This window comes from Ochotona princeps, chromosome 3, assembly GCF_030435755.1.
Source record: "Ochotona princeps isolate mOchPri1 chromosome 3, mOchPri1.hap1, whole genome shotgun sequence".
Classification (NCBI taxonomy): domain Eukaryota; kingdom Metazoa; phylum Chordata; class Mammalia; order Lagomorpha; family Ochotonidae; genus Ochotona; species Ochotona princeps.
Window position 1 is genome coordinate 77,833,042 of NC_080834.1, and position 20,978 is coordinate 77,854,019.

General features: G+C 43.0%; 1 protein-coding gene across 2 annotated transcripts; it reads right to left on the reverse strand.

The window, feature by feature from the left end:
- Positions 1-4,284: 4,284 nt before the first annotated feature.
- GCSAM (germinal center associated signaling and motility) lies at positions 4,285-13,888 on the reverse strand. Of its 2 annotated transcripts, none has more exons than XM_058661285.1 (6): positions 13,446-13,888; positions 12,294-12,362; positions 9,494-9,538; positions 8,478-8,524; positions 6,172-6,200; positions 4,285-5,280 (listed from the first exon to the last, which is right to left on the reverse strand). In XM_058661285.1, exons 1-6 carry the CDS (start codon positions 13,472-13,474, stop codon positions 4,963-4,965), a joined length of 537 nt encoding a protein of 178 aa, XP_058517268.1. In that variant the 5' UTR covers positions 13,475-13,888; the 3' UTR covers positions 4,285-4,962. The 2 variants fall into 2 exon arrangements, with proteins under 2 accessions (XP_058517268.1, XP_058517267.1); XM_058661284.1 differs by having other exon boundaries at positions 4,285-5,283.
- Positions 13,889-20,978: the final 7,090 nt, after the last annotated feature.

Here is a 20,978-nt window from a genome sequence, read left to right on the forward strand (position 1 = left end):
GAATGATATCAAAACATAATAAATTATTTTTGAATCTGTGTTGTTGCATTTGCCTTGTGGGTCTTGAATCTCCCAAGCTACATTTGGGGCTGGCATTTTATTGCACTGAGTGAAATTGAAAGTGATCTTTCATTTCCCTGAGAGCAGCTTTCTCTGCTGAGTAAGATGGACCTTCAGAGGGTATGGGTGGGATAGGTTCTTTTCCCTGTTGCAGTGGAGCTGGGAAAGGCTATCTATGCCCACTGCTTTTTCTAAAGATCTTCTCTGGCAGGACCTGGCATCTGAAAATAGTCTGGGACTGGAAGAAGGACCCTGATCATGTCTGGAAACACTTTGATTTTGCTCTCCCTTCCTCCTTTGGAAAACAGCAGGATGGATGCACTTTGTCTTGGCCATTTGCAAGTCAGAGAAAGAACATTTTCCATAGGTTCAGCTTTTCAGCCAACTGTTGTGTTAAGAACCAACCTTGGTGACTATAGGGTTTTGAGGTGTTTGGGGAAAACAGCCTTTATCTGTGATGTGTTCAGCTGTGGGTCAAGCTGTAGGGCTGTGGGTAGTCAATCGTCAATCATCAGTGTCTTTTTTAGTTGGAAAAGACTTTGTCTAGGAAGTGGGACTCCAGCTGGACCTTGAAGCAACCGTGGGGTATGAGTGAGTAGATTTGTCTTCTCATTCGTTCTCTCGTATTTTACGTGTGGACTTTGGTCATGAACTTCTACCCTATTCAGAGTCTGATCAGTGCTAACAGAATTGGGCAAAAATCTGTCGAATCTTACCTTCTCCTCCATTACTCTTTTATTGCACAAAATAATTCACACCAGTGCTGCGCTGCTGGCAGTTTTGTTCAAGGACTCCTCTGATCTTTCCTTCATGATTGGCAAGTATAGACTCCTGACATCATGAGACAGCACTGGGAAACTAAGGCCTGGAGAGTTGGAAGGGCCATTCCTTAGGTCTACAGTTGTTAGGGGGCAAAACCCAGCCTGCCTGTGTCTGTCGCCTTCCAGAGGACCCTAGGGTTTTTCTGAGTTTAGTCTTGGACGATATCTGGGAATCCATAAGGAGCATGAGTGGTCAAGGGGCAAGCAATGGATTGAGAGGTATGGCCATCAGATTGTGGAAGACAGTGTGTGATTGACATGAGCAGTCAATACCGCATCTTGTGGAAGAACCTTTGAGAGAGGAAGGGATTGATTCTGCTCCATTTAATAGCTGGCAGAGCCAAGGACCGCTGAGATCAGGATGCAGGCGACTAGGCTAGGAAAAGAGGAGTTGCCATTGTAATTCAAGTCTCTTTTTCTCTGTAGTTTCCTACACTTGATCTTAGCCAAAAGGCAGAGAAGTGATCTCTCTGTAGTTTTCTATGAAGCTCATTCTATTTTCTGTTCTGCCTGTTTTGTTGTATCCCTGAGAGTATTTGCATTAACTATCACCTAGGTCTGCCTTAAAATCTTCAGTATTTGAACTTATTCTAATTTCCCCATCTGACCTTTGCCCTCTTCTTATTTCTTTCTTCTGTTTTAAATAAGAATTAATTCAAAGAATAAAGACATATTTATAGATGCTAGTATGAATGTGAAACGGAAACCACAAAGCCTGCAGTTGCTGTGTAAATTGTGCATCGGAATTCTGGCTATTTGTACAGTTTTAAGACCAATATGGGGGAGGATGAGTTTTATGGTTATATTTATGACTAGAGAGAATAAATGCCTGGCTGTTACTTGATCTGGAACACGGAGTTCTTAAACTAAGGGGCTTCATCCATAATGGCTTGAAGTCATTTTCAAATGTGTATGTGCATTTTTGTCAGAGAAAATTTTTGCATGAGAAATCCAAAAATCTATGGGAAATAGAATCAACATAAATATAGATATAGAGTATATTTTTTGACATTAAAATTTATTTCCTAGAAAATTTGAAATATTTTGGGCCTGGTGCCATAGCCTAGTGGCTAATTCCTTGCCTTGCATGTGCCAGGATCCCAAGTGGGCATCAGTTCATGTCCTGCCTGCTTCACTTCCCATCCCGCTCCCTGCTTGTGGCCTGGGAAATCAATAGAGGATGGCCCAAGGCCTTGGACCCTGCACCCGTGTAGGAGACCCCGAGGAGTATCCTGGCATCCTGGCTCCTGGCTTTGGATTGGCTCAGCTCCGGGCATTTTATCTATTTGGGGAGTGAACTAGCAGATGAAAGTTCTTTCTCTCTGCCTCTCCTCTCTCTGAATCTGATCAGCCTTTGCAATAAAAAGAAATAAATCCTTAAAAAATTGAAATATTTTGCACATTAGATACATTAAACATGTTTTCCTCATGGCTTTTTTCTTGTGAAGTTACTAATAGTGGTTTTGATGGAAAGATTATGATCATTTGCATCATGGGGGTTATTTTGAAGCACTCTCAAAGGGCTCTCTTCAAACAAGATTCCCTTTTATAGCTCATCTAACATAACTGTATAAACAACTTTCCTTGATTAAACATTTATAGTCAATATAGTTATAATACATATACATAAAACTATATACATAAGAACAAACATAATTTTGACAAAAGGCATAATCTGTTTGGGACAGAAACTACTTTCACAGGGTAAGGCTCAAACTAATCATATCATGTTGTATTAAAAATGTTTTTTTTTTAAAGATTCAGTTTTTTATTTGAAAGGCAGAGTTAGAATGAGAGATAAAAGGAGGAAAAGGAATTTTCCATTTGCTGGTTCATTCTGCAAAGGTCATAACCGCTGGGGCATGACCAGTCTGAAGCTAGGAGCTTATAACTTCATGCAAGCCTCCTTCCAGGCTTCCTGCATGAGTAGTAGAAGTCCAACCCTTGGAGCATCATCTGTTGTTTTTCCAGGTGCATTGGCAGGGAGCTCTGTTAGATGTGGAGCATTGGGGCTTGAACCACTTGTGATGGCAGCATTACAGGTGGCTGCTTAACCCACTGTGCCACTTCACTGATCACACAATAAGAATGTTTCAACCAACAAGTTTCTTCCATTGTCCAGTATCCATGTGAAAAATTCCCGCATGCACACAATCAGTTGGATGTTTCTGGAGGACTGCTGGGAACCTTGAGTCAAAAGACCCATCAGTATGTTTGTCTCTACACGGAATGAAAAATTTGGGTTTCTCCTTACTCTTCCATCATTTATTTGCAGTCTGTGATACATGATTTGCAAACATTACAATGCTACTGTCTACGAGTGAGAAGGTCCAGTGCCCAATTATCAAGTTAAAGGTCACAGAAGGAAGAGATAGCTGAGGATTTGAATGATGGATTCTCTCTGTCCAGGCCTGCATTCTTCTCCTATGCCATGCCCCGTCTTGCACGTCTTCTCAACTTGCTACCATGCACACCTCCCTCTGCACAAGGATCACAGAGTTCTATGCGAAAGAAGACTACTAAAAGCAAGAAGTTAGCAGAGGGCAAGACAGAAAGATGATTGGCTCTTTAGCTGAAGACATCAACAGGCTGAGGTGTAGCACCCAGTACTAGAACATCCAAATCAAGTTTGCAGTAATCCTCACTGGTCTCTGAGTACACTGCAATATTGAAGTTATCCATCTTTGATTAGCTTTCACAGTCAAATAGTAATGAAACACACATAACACGCTTTCTGCTTGCTCCACTTCTTACCATGTTGTTATTCCTAAAATTAGTACAGTGGCAAATGAGTTAACAAAAACAACAGGTTGAAAATGAAAGTGAACATGGAAACAGTCTAATTTGCTCCTTGTTCTTGGCATCATGCATCTAATTTGTGGTTTAATATTTTCATACCATTTGATTGACATCCACTTTTAGGAGTTTCACAGTTAGTCAAACACACTTTTGTTATAAGTCGTTCTCAAATTATGAAATCTGGGGCAGATATTTTCTGGATTTTTTTTCTTTCGGAAAGGGCCAAAACTTTGGCTTTGCAAAACCTGTGGTCTATGTCACAAAGCCTGTGGTCTATATCACAATTGCTCAGCTTTCATAGCTCAGCAAACATAGGTAATATGTTATCAAATCAAAGGCAGTGCTTCATTACAACTTTATAAAATTGAGTGGTGCTTCAGGCTGGACTAGGGGCCATTCTCTGCTGACCTCTGACCTCTGGTGTAAGGGATAGACAGAATCCTAGGAACACTAAAGAAAATCTAATCTAATCTAGGCACATAGAAAGGCACTCATTAGTGTGAATGTATGTATGTGTGCACTGCTCTTCCCATGAGGACAGTTTATGTACAGCATCATTCAGCACAGGCATTTACTAGAGGGTCTTCTATGTAGTATATCATAGGAACACCAAATTGAAAGCCAGAAAATCAGGCTCTGGATAATGTTACACAAATAATTTTTCTAGATCTCTGGGAAAATAATACTTTTTGAGTCAGGACAGTAAGATGAAAGAATCTCAAAAGATCTATATGCTCTGTTCTTGGGTGTTATGATTATCTTAGATTCATAAGGAGAAGTATGAAATAGAAAAAAATATGTGTGTTACAACTACATAAAAAGCTGAAAAGCACCTTCTAAATCAGTTTGTGTAATTGAGGGCTAATGAATTAAAATACGCCATTGAAAGCCTGGGGTGCACTGCAGGGGCTGGGCTGGAAGGTCTGCAAAATGAGTGAGTCCCCACTTGGGTACATTTTGCATGATGAGTTTTCTTGACAACTTTAGAGAGTAGCTGTGGGGTCTTCTGAAAGAACTCTATCAGAAGAGAAGGACTCGGTCAGGGAGCCTATCTCGGCACCAAGCACTTTCAGTCCCACTTGGAACCAAAGATAGGTGATCGCTTTCTCAAAACAGCAGAGTTAGGATGTCTGGCTGAACTGTGGGTGTGGGATACTGGGTGGCATACAAAGGCTTGCAAATCATGCTCTGTGAGAGGCAAGCCTTGAGCCCCATGCTTGCTTCAAGCAGATCCCCCCTGCAGTTCTGCTAGTGCTGGTTGGAATGCCAACCTGATCACTTTTCATCCTGAACAGGAAAAGGACATTTCCGAAGGGACCCCAAGAGAGTGCGGTTGTTGTGGGAAGTGAGAGAAGTTTCTGCTGGGCACCAGAAGTTCATATTCATCCTCTGGGGAAGGTGGGTGCCTTGGGGTGAGGGCCACACGAAGAAGCGAGTACTCAGTCTCAGTTCCTTCCGAGAACTCGCAAGGCTTCGCAGGCTTCTGGGAAACATTCTCGTAGTACTCCTCCGTGGAGCTGCTCGCCGGCGTTTCCCCAAAGACCCTGTGATTGATGAGGATGTAGCACAGCTCCTCCGAGTAGTGCTGCTCAGCATTCTCCTGCTGGGCAGAGAGGGCAGTTGCCATCAAGGTTTGGCCTCCTGCCATTCCCATCACACTGCAGTCAACCTAGATCTGGCCCTAGGTAGCAGGTGGTCATCCATGACCACTTCCTCTCCATCTTGTGGCCATTTTTTTTTCTAACAGGCTGCTGCTCCTCTACCCCACCCCCCAGACTAGGCAGCAATTGTGCCCATACTGTAAGGGCATACAGCTGTGTCTTCTCTGATTCATGTTCCGGGTGATCCTGCCCACCCCAAGTAACTCCCAAAGTCTCACCACCATTCTCCCGAAAAAAACCAACAATTTGATGATGACATTTAACATGATTGAGTTAAGATGTTTAGCTGCCCATTCTGGAGATATTTGCTAAGGACAAAAAGACAAGGAAGGAAGGAAGGAAGGACGAAAAAGAGGGAGGAAGAGGGTAGGGAGGGAAGGAAACAAACAGCTTAACGTCTCATTCACAATGGAATATTTGGAACTTTCTGTACTTTAGCACAGTATAAGGGAAGCAGTATAGATTTGGTTTTTGAATCCTGGCTCTGTCCCTTGCCAGCTGTCTGGCTTTGGGGGAATTATCACTTCCTCTCAGTTTTCTCATCTGTAAGATAAGGTTAAAGCAACAGAACTGATATTACAGGGTTGTAGTAACAGCTGTGTGAGATGGTACATGGAAGCCTCCAGCTCATGGCCTGTCATAAATGAAGTGCTCAGGGCATGGTTGTTCCATTCAGTAGCTGCAACAGGTGTCCTTACTGCTTCTGCATAAGGCCCCTGTGTTCACAAGCACTGGTATATAAGTCTAACTTAGGGTCGGAGGTGGCCTCTGAGCCCAACTTCCACTATATGTGTGGGGTGGCTGTTATCCCAGGAAAAGGGTGTTGTTACCTGGCTGGGAGCTGATGACATTCCTTCATCTGCAGGAAAGAAAAACAAAACACATTCAATGACTTTCAGGCCATGGGGAGGTTTGGTTGGGGCCAGAGTGGCTGGGATGCAAGCAGCCAGAAAGCTCAGCAGCAGCTGGAGAAGGTCCCACCAGGCTCTGCTGATTTCCACCTCTTTTTCTGGGCAGAAACAGGATCTCAAAAACCAGGGACAGCTGAAGGGAGGGAGGCACCACATGGGCCTCCAGAGAGGAATCCTCAATCCTCCATCCCTGTCCTCAAGGGGTACACAGGCTGGTGTGCAAGGCAGGCAGGGGCTCCCAGGGACGTGCTGTGCAGGCAGAGCCCGGTGCTTCCCCTGTGAGCAGCAGGAGACGCTTGCAGGAGGCTCCAGAATAGTTTCACAGACAAGGAAACTCTTGAGCCCTACTGGGAGATATAAACACAAGCCCGCCAAGTTTTTAAAAGCCAACTTCCTTAAAACTAGCTGGCTGTGGTTGTTCACCAAAGAGGCCAGATACACTTGCTATTTTTTTCCAGCCCTACCGTTCAGTCAGCAAGGCGGCATCCTCACCGGATGCCTGCACAGCAGGCAGGCACATCTGTGTAGGCCACCTGTACTATGTGGATTACTACACGCTTAGTCCTGACATCTCTGATGCTTACTCTTCCCTATGCTCCTATGGCCTTCCAGGACATGGGGCCTATCATTCTAAGATGAGGGTCTGAGTTTTAGCATGGAGTGAGGGGAGGAGTCTTTATTTCTATCCCATTTTGCTATACTGGAGATTTGAGTTTCCTGGTGCCCATCATTCCCTGGAATGAAATGGCAAGGGGTGGGAGGGCTGCAGTACTCATATGCACACCTCACAAGGCTGGCTTTTAAGATTCAGTGTGAGGCCTGACATGGCAGCCTAGTAGCTAAAGGGCTAGCCTTGAATGAGCTGGGATCCCATAAGAGCACCGGTTCATATCCCGGCTGCTCCACTTCTCTTCCAGCTCCTTGCTTATGGCCTGGGACAGCAGTTGAAGACGGTCCAAAGCCTTGGGACCCTGCACCTGTGTGAAAGACCCACAGGAAGCTCCTGGCTCCTGGCTTCGGATCGGCTCATGTCTGGCTGTTGCAGCCACTTAGAGAGTGAACCAGTGGATGGAAGATCATTCTGTCTCTCCTCTCTATAAATCTGACTCTCTTCTCTATAAATCTGACTTTTTTTAGTTTTCAAAAATGATTTATTTTTATTGGAAAGTCAGATTTGCAGAGAGGAGGAGAGACAGAGAGGAAGATTTTCCATCTGCTGGTTCACTCACTAAGTGGCCGTAAAGACTAGAGCTTAGCCGTTCAGAAGCGAGGAGCCAGGAGCCTTCTCCAGGCCTCCCATGTGGGTGCAGGGTCCCAATGCTTTGGGCCTTTCTCAACCACCCTCCCAGGCCACATGCAGGGAGCTGGAAGAGAAGTGGAGCAGCTGGGACACGAACTGGCACCCATATGGCATCCCGGCAAGTGCAAGGCAAGGACTTTAGCTACTAGGTTACTGCGCCAGATCCAAAATAAATAAATATTACAAAAAAATGAAAACAGAAAAGAAGGTCTTTGAGGAAGTAAAAATCCTTCATTAAAAAAAGATTCAGTGTGAATGAACAAGCCTGTTGTCACTAAAACTCAGGAAAGTAACGTTAAGCTGCCTTAAGATTTCTTCAGAAATTTACTGGCCTGTTCTCAGGCCTACACATCTCTCAATCTCTCTGTCTCTTACAAGGAATATTCCTTATCACTCTCACTGTCTTGAATTCTCTCTCCCTGACTTCAGCACTGATCAGCCACTGGGCACCTTCTTGTGGTCTTCTGGCATTTACTTGTCTACTCCCTGCTACAATCTGTTCTCCACAGAGCATCTGGGTTGATCCCTGCCATGCAAATCTGACCGGATCTGTCCCTTGCAAGGTCCCTTGGTGCCTCCTATGGCTTCCTAAACAAACTCCCAGCTTAGGCCATAACGCCCTGTCCCTGTGCTGTATCCTTGCTGCTCCTCATTAGTACCTTTTGCCTCCACTCTTTGCATTTAATCTCTGTCAACCCCTTCAGCCTCCAGACCCACAGGCTCTAAAGAATATGAAGATCTGGAAGGTGGTCCCTGCTCCTGTGAGCTCCCAATCCCATGGGGAATACGCATAGGTGATTGGACAAAATGAGGAGATATGAGTGGGCCTTGCAGAAATAAGCCTTTAGGGAGCACAGAGAAGGAGCACCAGCGATACATGAGTCCATCCCTCCAAAGGGAAAATGATGGCAAAGCAATGACTTACTTTCCTTGTGCGAATCTCGTCTTGCTTTAAAAAGGCTTACTGTTTTCCTGTAAAAGAAAAAAAAAATCAGCTGTTTGTTTTGATATGCAGGAACTATGAACAAACCTCACAATGTGTTAAAGTTATATAACACAACACTTCCCTCAGCACAGAGGAGTTAGATAGAAAAGAAAGAATGAGAGATGACGCTGAGTAGAAACATACATATTTCTTTCTCTTTTCTTTCTCATCCATTTTCTAAATTTGGCATGGAATTGATTTTTAGATAGAGAACTATGATGATCCTACCATTTATTGGTTAGCTTTTTTTTTTTTCTGTCAGATTCATAGTTTCTTTTATAGCATCTGAATGAAGGAGCTTCAATTATTTTTGTTCCCAATCCTGATGTGTAATCTCTAAAGCACACACACACACACACCCCTACCTTTAGTAAGAACACAATGTAGAGAAGAACCTTTGGAAAAATGCTGTGTCTGTCTGTGTGTCTGTCTATCTATCTATCTATCTATCTATCTATCTATCTATCTATCTAATCTATCTATTCTCTCTCCATATATAGAGAGATCTATAAGAGGGATGACAATACATTCTGATCTGCTCAGTTTGGTTAATCATATAGCAATGGCAATCATGAGTATATTTTTAGCATACCTTTCACTCACAGGTGTCTGTTTAGCAGATAACTTGTATATCACACTATCACATTGAATATCAATTCCCTGCATAAGGGACAGGACTGTGTGCCGCAGGGATGTGCACACAGGCTGCCAGTTCCATCCTTGCCTCTGAGGCTCAACTGTTTTAGGGCAGAGTCCCACTCATGAGACTGCTGTTCCTGTTTCTCACCACACTCAAAGGTTCGCTTCCCTGACTGACTCTCAGGTGACTGTGTCTGGGCTTGCAACTGGCTTCCATTGTGACCACAGACGGTACAGAGTTCACAGGTAACTTACAGAAAATACCCTCGTCGAAACCACCCTTGGGGAAATAGCTCTGAAAACAACTTCCCACTCACCAAGGAAGGCAGAAACACCCTTGAGTGAAACGGCGATTCCAGCATCTAAAATACCCAAGAGAGGTAACCATGAATCATAAGACTGGTTTTTTGCAGCTTTTTAAGGGGACTCCCTTCCCATCACCGTTTCTACAGAAAAACCCGTTTCCTAAAATAAGCCGTAAGTGACTTGAGTACATCCATTGAGAGAATGCTTCCCCCCTTCTAAGATGCAGATGACACCACTGTTTCTTAATAGGCTGAAAGTACTTCCTGCTGTATTCCCAGAAATGGGAAACGTTTTATTCATCTCTGATGACACCAACTTCCCTGGTTTCCTGAGGATGAGAAGATGACAAATAATAGTTTTCCAGCAATCCAGGTTCAAGTGTATGGACATTTTGCAAGTCATTTCTTTCAGAATGGGACAAACTTCACTGCTTCCTGGATTTCTTCTTTTTACACTGTATTGTAATTGTCTGCTCACATGACTGTACCCTATGCTAGAACATACGCTTTGCCAGCTGGGGGCCATATATCTATCTCCTTCATTGTGGTATCAATGTGCCTCAATGTTTGACACACAGCAAGTATGTTTGTAGGAGATAAGAAATGGCAAATGAGTTGGTAAGAACAGAACAACTCCAAGTGGCATAACAGACAAGCAAGTGGATCACCTTGACAGAATCCATTGGTAAAGTTGGAGATTTGTCCCTTTTGAGTCACAAAGTCTTAGCATCTCTGTAGTCCGAACCCCAGCTGAAAGTCTAGGCAGCCTTCTGAATCATGGCCTTGTGGTCTACATGGCTCAATGGCCAGCCTTGCCTAAAATACTGCCTGAACCAGTTATAGCAAATAAAATTATGGAACACCATCCAAACTCCCCAGTGCGTTTCCCATGTGACTGCCGCAGAAAGGATAGTAGCAGAGCATCTGGCTGTCACTTGACTTGGCCATGGGACCCAGACGGCCCAGCATTTTCACTCGTCTGTGCTTCATGACAGCCTTCAAGGCTGAGGGACAGTTTGCAGGTTTTCTTTTCCAGAACATCTTCAGTTAACCATGTTGACTTCTATGGTTTGAATATGTCTCTCAAAAGTTCATGTATTTGAAACCTCACCACCAAATTTGGAGCAGGGTCATTTGAGAGGCAAGTAAGATTAGAGGAGGCCATGTAGCTGGTGATACCAGAATAGCATCAGTAACCTGGTAAGAAGACAGAGACTCCATCCAACACACTTGCTCTATCTTGCCATGGGTGATGCCCTTTGCCATGTTACACTGTAGCAAGAGGACTCTCACAAGATGCCAAACTTCTGAATTTCTCAGCTTCTAGAACTGTGAACCAAATGAACTTCTATTTCCTTCACCCAGACTTATGCATTTTGCTATAGCCATGGAAAAGAGTACTTGACTCTTACAACCCATGCATCTGTTGTTAAGAACTATCACAAAAAAACAGCAGCCAAACTAATGCTGAGAAACCAAGTCCACCAAAGAGATATGACAGTGAAACGAAAGGAAATGGTTGATTTTGATCAAACTCTCTGAGCCAATTTCTCAATCTATAAAGAGAAGATACATATTGTTCACCTTACAACTGGGGTTGTAATGATCAAATAAAGTTACATATGGGCCGAGGTGATTGGTAAGCGGCATATTTTCCCTACTTAATTTTTCTGCAAGATATCCTTGCATTTCAATAGGTTGATTTTTTTTTTCCATGAGTGTTTCTAAGCATAGTGTAGTTCTTTTTTTTAATATTTATTTTATTTTTATTACAAAGTCAGATATACCGAGAGGAGGAGAGACAGAGAGGAAGTGGAGCTGCCGGGATTAGAACCAGCAGCCACATGAGATCAAGGCAAGGACCTTAGCCACTAGGCCACGCTGTGGAGCCCTATCCTTGCATTTCAGTATGGATGCTTTGGTTAGGGATTGGTTCAGGTAACCTGCAGCAGGCCAAACAAATCTCAGTGACATCAGGTAACATGTCAGCAATTCCAAAATCTTGTTTATTTTACACAGCTTTCCCAGGGTTGTAGTCTATTGGGAATCTACCCCGTTATGAAACCGGAGGTCTTAATCATCTGTTTCATTGTTTGGACTGTATGTTAACATGAGCCCCATCATACCTGCCCTAAGTATATGATATTCTGTTGGTGGGGTTCTCCAGGTCCCCAGAATCTTCATGAGTCTTGGGTCAGTGCTGGTTTTCCAGATGCTATTCATATTAAAAGCTATTAAACTCATAGGAAAAGTGAAGATAACTCCACATGCCACACAGGGCACCTGGTTTTGTTGCTCTGTAGGAATCCTGAACCCTGGGATGTTAGTTTCACATTTTATTGATTTTCTTCCTTACGGGAATTTTTAGGGCTGGGCACTCAAAATGCCTGATTAGAAAGGGTTGATTGATAACTTCAGGGTAATCACAAGAGCCTTTCCACATACCTTTCGATAACCTTCATCACACAAGGGAAAAGGTCACTTCAGAAACAGAAACCTAGAACTTAACAAAAAATGGCCAGGGTGGAGCTTAGGAACCAGGGCACTTGAGATAAGCAAAGGTACAGCAGGAATTAAGACCCTTTGTTTTATTACTAGGGATTACACTTGACTCCTGATAAATTATCTCATTTCTCACCCAAAGTTTCCAATGGTTCTTATTTTTTGTCCTGTTCTCTCATTTAACACTATTCCAACTTTTGCTAAGTCCAAAGCAGGGCTCTCTGTCATGGGGCAGGGGAGTCCATGGTTATCTCCCTGATTTTCTTCTTTTGGACAAAGGATATAAGAAGTCAAGCACGCTGGCTCTTACCTGGATGCTCTGTGTCTGACATTTTGGATTTTGAGATTCCAAGGCATCTCTTGAGTGTCCTGCTGCCACCTGAAACTCAACATATCAGAGATGGGCTAAGGATTTCCACTCCAGAATCCCCATTTCTTTTCACATTTTTTAGATGTTTCCTCATCTCTGCTATATGTATCTAACTGTGGAATAACTTTCATGCACCTGTTAATGACCCCTTCTAAGAGTATCCCCGTGTATCTTTGAACTGATTGCTCACTCCACTGCCCTAGCAGTAGCCTGCCTATGTCCTCCTCTGTCCACTCTCCACATCTAATCATAAATGTCTAGGAGTCCTCAGCATATCCCTGAGACTGGCAGTGTGGTCGTGAGGCTGAGATTCTGTGGTTCTCATGTTAGGAGCAATTCCAAGACTTGTACTTGTTCAGTAGGGAATGGCACTGGCTTTGAGGAAAAGTTATGGTGTGGAGGATCACCTGGCCAAGGGCTTTGGGGACTCAGAAAAAGAATTCCCAGGCAACAGTGATTCTCAGGAAGGGAATGAGGCATCCTTTGCGACCACCAAGTCTCCTTTGCTTCGCTTTCTAGTGGCATAAACTGAATCATAAATCATAACCCAGTAAAGACATTCCTGGCCAGATAAAGACCTCCATAGACAACTTCACCCACTCTGTTGTCACCAAACACATTAGAATTCTCCATGGTAGACACAGTCAAGCCAGTTACTCCCTGGATCGAGACAACCTCTGCCCCTCTGCTTGGAGGTTTGTGCACCCACCCAAAGAGGCAGGAGATGGTAGGAGCCTGGCTGTGGAACCTGAACTTTAGTGGAGATGAAAGTCTTAGATGTCTTTGAGCATCTTATGCAGCATTGACAGCCCAAGAATATCTTTTCCCCAGGCCTGGAGAAAGTTCACTGATTCTCAGGTGGTCCCTGATACAAAGACCTTCTTTGATGAAGTCCGCGTTCCTACTTTCCGGCTCTTCCCCACCAGCTGTCTGCCACTGCAGGGAAAAGGCGAAAACCTGTAAGGTATCTAAAACCATACCTGGCACACAGTAGTTCTTGGATTCTTGTCAGATTCCTTACCAATTCCTACTGCTCCTTTCCCCTCACGCCAATCCCCCACTTGCTGCTCCTCATGGGGAGTCTAGACTCACCTGCTTTCCCTCCTCGGAAAGTTCCCCATTCTCGGTCCTTGTGCTTTCCACTCTGTCCTTTTATGGCTTTGACCACTTCCCTCTGGTGCGTTGGGCCTGGGCTCTGCCAGAAAAGTTCGCTCTTGACTTAGAGAAGGCACTGTGTGGCTCTGACCATCTGTGTAGAAAGCGCTGGAGCGATCAGTGTGTCTGTGACGAATGGAGTGGCTGGGGAGGAGCTCCGGAAGCGTTCACACGCAGGGCGTCTTCATGAGCCAGGGTGTGCGTGGACCCTGTTGCCGGTCAGAAAGGGCTTCAAGTCCCAAGGGAAGCCTATGGCCCAACACAGGCCGAGTTCTGTGTAAGTTTTTCCGCTTGAGATGCTTACATTCATTATGTGGCCTTAGAACAGCTAGAGGGGGAAGCCTTGTTTCAAAAAAAAAATCAAGGTTGACCTAAAGTCAAACCACAGGCTGGTAGAAAATAGAAGCTAGAAAGGATTCTGGCAACTCATTAAAAAAAATGCCCAGGAACAGAATGGGCCACTTGTTTGAACAGACCGCTCACCCACAACTGCTCTGAGGAAAGCAAACTCAGCCTCCCAGCCTGTAGGGAAATGCAAATCAGAACCACAGTGCAGCAACTTCACACACTTACCAGAATGGGCTGACACTGAAGACACAAACAAGAGCTAAGTATATGAAATCAATAGGATGACCTACCCAGCTGGTAGGGCTGCAATGTGACACTTTGTTACAATGATGGGGGAGGGAAGTTGGGGGGTTATCACTGCCTTACAGAGGGACAGGATTTTGGAGTGAGGGCCTCTGGGACACAGAAGATGCCACTAGTCCCCAAGGGCTTTATCAAGAGATGGAAGATTGAATTATTGTTCACAGGCCATCTAGGTGTCGAAGCTTGCTGGTCCTCCACCTGTGGCGCTAACATCCCATATGGGCACCTATCCAAGCCCTGGCTGCTCTATTTCCAATCTAATTCCCTGCTAATGGTCTGGGAAGGCAGTGGAGCATTGCCCAATGCCTTGCGTAACCTGCACCCATGTGGAAGACCTGGGAAAAACCTCCTGGCTGTCAGTGGACAGAAGATCTTTCTTTGTTTCTTCTCTTCTCTGTAGATCTGACTTTCCAATAAAAATAAGTAAATCTTTAAAAAAAATGATCATCGGGCCTGGTGGCGTGGCCTAGCGGCTAAAGTCCTCTCCTTGAACGCCCTGGGATCCCATATGGGCGCCGGTTCTAATCCCGGCAGCTCCACTTCCCATCCAGCTCCCTGCTTGTGGCCTGGGAAAGCAGTCGAGGATGGCCCAATGCATTGGGACCCTGCACCCGTGTGGGAGACCCGGAAGAGGTTCCTGGTTCCTGGCTTCGGATCGGCACAGCACCGGCCATTGCACTCTCTTGGAGAGTGAATCATCGGACGGAAGATCTTCCTCTCTGTCTCCTCCTCTCTGTATATCTGACTTTGTAATAAAATAAATAAATCATTTAAAAAAAAGATCATCCTTTGGTTCACTGAGTGCAAATATAAGTTAAAGTTAACTCAATTCTCCTTGTTGAAAATAAGGAACAAGACCTTTTGCTTTCTTTTTTCTTAATAAACTTCATAAAACTGTTGTTTATACATTTTTAAATTAGAAAACCTTTTCTTCCTCCTCTTTGAAACACTTGAAAGCTTTTTAAAAATTTATTATTATTATTATTATTTTATGATACGGTTTCATAGGCTCTGACTTTTTCCTCCTCCCTCTCCAAACCCCTCCCTTCTGCCACTGATTTCCCCCCGTATTATCACAATAGTATAGTTCCTCACAAACAGGCATAAGTCCATTACTGCAGACATGGACAATGGCAAAGAGTCCAGCATCCTATTGTCAAGATATAATTAACAATTTCATTGGGAGTCCATCTTTGATCTGAAAGTAGAAATGCATGCTGCATTGTATTCTCACATCCAGATATGATAGTCTCCATTACACAGTTGCTACACATCCCCTTAAATAAAAAAACACAATACAAAATCAACAACAGGAAGAAAAATAGAAATTTGCAATGCCATGAAGTTAATTATGTTCTACTGAATGACCAATGTGCTACTGAAGAAACAAAAATCAAGAACCTTCCTGAAGAAAATGATACTACTGTATGATCTATGAGTCAGTGGAGAATTTAATGAGAAAAAAAGTGTTTTGAAAAAATGAAACTAAGAACAAAACATCAAAATCCATGAACTATAATTTCTGCAGATTTTTGATGGTGAGATGTGCCTCCTCTAGACAACAAATAGATGGGTTTTGTTTTCTGATCCAGTCCACTAATCTATGACTTGCATTGATGAGTTTAAGTCATTTACATTCAGGGCTAATATGAATAGGTGTTAATTTGGTCCTGTCATTTTAGCAATGGGTTGTTCATTATTTGGTTTAGTCTTCTGCTGTTATTTTACCGGGATATTCTTCACATTTGCCTTTAGTTTGAGTATCATTTGTAGGGCAGATCTGTCAAGAGAACATCTTTGAGTATCATTTGTAAGGCAGGTAAGAAAGAGGTGTTCTTTGGGCTTTTCTTCACTGTGGAAGAATTTTATCTCATTTCAAAAGACAAAGAAAAGCCTTGCTGGGTACGTTATCCTGAGCTGACATTTTTGCTTTTAGAATCTGGAATATGTCACACCATTCTCTTCTGGCCTGTATAATTTCCTATGAGAGGTCAGCTGTGAATCTGATTGCCGTTCCTCTACATGTCAGTTGATTTTTTTCATGTGCACATTTAAGGATCTTTCCTTATGTTCTACTGAAGGGAGCTTAATTATCATGTGTTGTGGTGAAGATTGCTTTTGGTAAACCCTGTTAGGAGTTCTGTGTCTCTCCTGTATTCTGTTTCCCAATTTTTTCCTCCAGATTAGGGAAGTTTTATGATTTTGTTAAATACATTTTTAAAATACATCTTCTCTTTCTGCTCCTTCTGGAACTCCAGTAACTCTTATATTTGGCCTTTTAATAGTGCCTCTTAGTTTTTAATACTTTTTTTGCTTGACCCAACTCTGTTTCCAGCTTTTTGATTGTTTCCCAATTATGACTAGAAGTATCTTCCAATTCTGAGATTCTTTCTTCTGCCTCTTTTATTTTCTTATTGAGATTTTCCACTGAATTTTTAATTTGCATTCTTTATTTCCAATATGTCATGTTGGCTTGATTTTGTCTTCGTGTCGCTGTTTCCTTTGTGACATATTGCTTAAATTCTTTGAACTCCTGCTTTACAGGCTTCTCATTGTTGATAAGAAGCTTTATAATGAGTTTTCTGAGTTCTTTTTCCCCCATTTTCTCTATGTGTTCCTCAGTTAACTGTGACACTGGAAAAAACTTCCTCCTTTGCAAGGGAGTTTTTAGTAATAGTCATTGTGCCTCTGTCTCTTCTCTTGCTCTTGGTCATTGTACTTCTGGTTACTGGATTCTTCTCCTTGGGGCAGGATTCTTAACTGTGTCACAGGTCTACATTTTGATCACCACTCTCTACCTCCCATGATCTTGTCCTGAGGCTGCACCATTGTCTGTACAAACATTTTTCTACTTTCTGTTTGAGCAATTCCCAGTATCCTAAATAACTAGGTTTTTGGTGGTGCTGATCTTGCTGTAACCTGCTGGCTGTTAGGTCTGAGGGTCACCCTGACCTATTTTGACTGATAGGGTGCCAAAGTCAGTATTATTTTCCCTGTGGGACCAGTGCAATGCACTGAACTGCAAGTGAGTTTGCTCCTAGCACAAATGCATGTGCAGCTCACTGTTGTCCCTGATGTCTCATAGCCTTTGCCACACTGTACAAAATGGTACCTGATGTGCCACTCACAGAGTTCCAAATCTGCTGGCTATTATTGCTGGGAGCTACCTGGACCTGTTTTGGGTGGAACCTGTAGGATGCCATGTCAATGCAATGCACTGAGCCAGATGAGTTCACTTAATGTATTCACAGTCCTATCCCACTACACAAATGGCACCCGATGAAGCTTTGGTGGGGGTCTGGGCTGTGAATTCCACCCTGTTCCCGCACCACCTGTTTGGGATCTGCTGCTCTTTCTCTGCTCCTGATTAAATCAAACAAATCAGCAAGATGGGCAGTTCTTTGGCTGGGCTCACTGTTTGGCTGCTGAGCTCCCAGTGAACTCCTCTTCCCACCTGTCTGCTGTCGGAGTTCCAGCCATTTGTGAATCTCCGATTGCCATTCTCTGAATGTCGCTGGGGTATCCGGTTACTGCAAAACCACACAGTTGTCTCTGCTGCGTTCCCACGTCTGTTAGTCTCCAGGAGCTCCTCTGCCATCGGCCTGTCCTCTCCCATTTTCTGGAATGTGCCCTCTCTGCTTTACTATGGCTAATAATTCTTTGTATGTTTAAACATACCCTAATCCTATTCCGCTATCTTGACTCTCCACTTGCAAGGCTTTTTAAAGGCAAACTACACAACCCGACAGTGCTTCCTCTAGAAGATAGAAGCCATGTCTTTGAGGTTTAATCATTATATAAGAAAGCATTTTTGTTCCCTTTACACTGGGAGGAAAGAAACCTAACTTCAGGGACACCTGTTCTACATTGCAAATATATTTCCATCAAAAGGGGAAAAAGGAACAAGAGATGCCCCTCTCCTCTTTTTTTTTCTCCTTTTATTTTTTTAAGTTTTAAATTTTTGAATTTTGAATTATGTGGTACAGTTTCATATAACTTAGGACGAATTGTGGCAAATGTCAATTTCGGACTAGATATTGTTCATTTTGAGACAATGTGTGCTGTTTTTACTATATCTTCTTGGTTATTTAAAAGGGTGAGAGTTTTGTATTAGTAATCTGTTCAGGAGATTGCCTGTGTTCTAAATTACAGGTTTGTCCAATGCTTATCCCCCTCAAACACATAAAAACATTTCCTTTTATTTCTTTGTGGAGAGATTTTCTGAACTAGTACAAGATTTAATGGAAATTGTGCAACAGTAGCTCTGTTAAATTTCCCGTTAGTGCCTCTGGTAATCACCCAGGAAAGATGTTAAGCTGATGGATATTTCTTACTTGGAGAATATTTAAAATTCAGGGAAAACCAGTTATCAGTAAATGAAAGGAAACAGTGAAACAGGGAAGAAAATTGTTAACAATGACTTTAGTCACATTTAGGAATATCCATTGTGTATAGAACTAAAAAAAAAAAAAACAACAACCTAGGACTGCCTTATTGTTTATTCCATTCTCTTCACTTAAAGCCATTTGCATTCTCAGCTGGGATAATTAGGACAGACATCAGAGACGTTCCAAGTTACCTGAAGCTCCTTTTCTGAGTGTAAAAATCCTAGAATAACGATTCATAGTTTGCTATTTCATGTGTGAGGTAAGTGGTGTGTGTGCATGCGCGAGCACAGGCACGCTTGTAAGAGAGAGAGAGGAGAGAGAGGGAGACATACACACACACACACACACACAGAGAGAGAGAGAGAGAGAGAGAGAGAGAGAGAGAGAAAGAGAGAGGTCTTCCATGGCCCTACATGGCCACAATGTCTTGAGTTGGGCCTGGTTGAAGGCATGAGCTTCATTGTTTGCCACATTGGTTTAGGGTTCCAAGCACTTTGACTTTCTTTCATTGCCATCTCAGGCACATTAGCAGGAAGTTGCATTGAAATAGAAGCAACTGGGACTTGAACTAACTCCCATATGGGATGCCTGCAACATAGGCAACGACTAATCACTACATCACAACTCTGGCCCTGTCAGTCAATCTTTAGAATAAGGATGATCTTAAGATCCTCTTTCACTTTCAAAGAAAGGATGGAATAATTTCAGCCCTAGTTCAGTAATTTTTGACTTATAAAACAACAAGAAAATGGAGCCAAAAGAAAGATTTACTTGGAATAATTCTGCATTTTATGATAGAAAAAAACTTTTGAGACGTCTTATAGCAGCAGCATCTAAATAGCTTGGTTGAGAGTTCTCCATTTTATTTGAAATGATCTGTTTAAGGAACAGACAGATAGGTGATAAATGGAATGTACTTCTATCTGCTGGTTCACTGTTCAAATACAGTGGGCAGGGCTAGGTTAGTGTTGTTCCAGACAGAATTCAGGAGCCAGGAAATCAGTCCAGATTGCCCATTTGGTTGGCAGGAGCGTAACTACTTGAGAATAAGCTGCTGGCTGCCAGGGTCTGCATTAGCAGGAAGCTGGAATTGGGAGCTGGAGACAGAACATAAACCAGGTGCTCTGATATGGGTACCCTTACCCTCTAAGTTAAATACCTGCCCCGAGACTTACCTATTCTGATTCCCTCCAAAAGACAGTGAAGCTTTTGTGGAGGGATAGCATTGATACATCTTCCTGACTATAATTTTTTACATGTTTACTCCATGGTGCAGAAGATAAGCTAATTGTAAAAATGGCCAATGTCAGAGATATTCTTCATTACAGAGTGTTTATGTTATTGTTCTTGTAGACCACAGAAATCGCTTTATGTATGTCAAACAAGCTCTTGGTGGCTCATGTTCTGACCTATCTCCAGTCCCCCAGACCCTAGCAATGCATGCCAACCCCCCCTACATTCATGGCAGCAGCGATGACAGGGGGTGGCCCTGGCTGATGACTGTCCATGGTGGCACAGTGGGTACTCTGCCCCCTACCACCTGGATCTTTAAAAAAAGAAAAATAAATAAATACAATAGGCAACTATGCTGGCATACAGGTATAGTTAACACAGAGTTGGCATCACATAGGGCCAGAATGCCTGCCAGATATTGGCTCCTTTTCGCCAAGCTGTGTAACATTTTCCTAGGTACTAGGCGACCTGCTCCATTGCCTATGGCTGTGGGTAAAGTTGTGTGAATGACAGATTCTTTTAAAAAGGAGACAGCACCATATTTTTTGTAACTCCCTCAATGAACTATGGGCGTGAGCTGCTTCCTGGTGAAGGAATTTTAGCTTACAGATCTATTGATTTGCCAAGAGCAAGAACCACACAGAGGATTAGCATCTGGTAAGGTGCTATCTGGAAACAGATTGGAAACGTGTTCAGGTCTGTAGCAGGGCTCTTAATAGATAGAAGTGGCAATATTAAACAGCTGCAAGGCAAATATAAGCACTATATATTTTTTCATAAGCACTATATATATATTCATATATGAATGTAGCTACATTTAATAAAATCTGAGTCATAAGACCAAAGGAGAGCCTTTTATAAAAAAAAAAAAAAAGCTTCAGAACCGACAGTGTTTTGCACATTGTAAACATTGCTTCCACTGGAGAGTAAAATCAAAGTAAGCTCTAAGCGCCCTCCTCAGGCCAAAGGCTATACATTATTTCCTTTCAGGTAAAAGTGGAGCTAAGAGTAGGCATGCAAAACACGCACAATACTGGGATTATTTAATGCACCAGTGTCTTGTATAGGAGTCTCTGCCTATATGTAGATGGTTCAAGTCCCATACACTAACCTGGACACTGAAGACTAACATTGTGGAGTATATACTGCTAGCAGAATCTAGACAACCTCAATCGCATAGCAGTTACACTGAATGTGG

Excerpts from the sequence above, each read along its gene's own strand:
- GCSAM (XM_058661284.1), bottom strand. The coding sequence starts at position 13,474 with ATGGGGAACTTTCCGAGGAGGGAAAGCAG. Across the intron at positions 9,539-12,293 it reads GTCAGACACAGAGCATCCAG|ATGCTGGAATCGCCGTTTCA; the intron begins GTAAGAGCCAGC and ends TGGGTATTTTAG. Across the intron at positions 6,201-8,477 it reads ACGAGATTCGCACAAGGAAA|ATGAAGGAATGTCATCAGCT; the intron begins GTAAGTCATTGC and ends TCTTTCCTGCAG.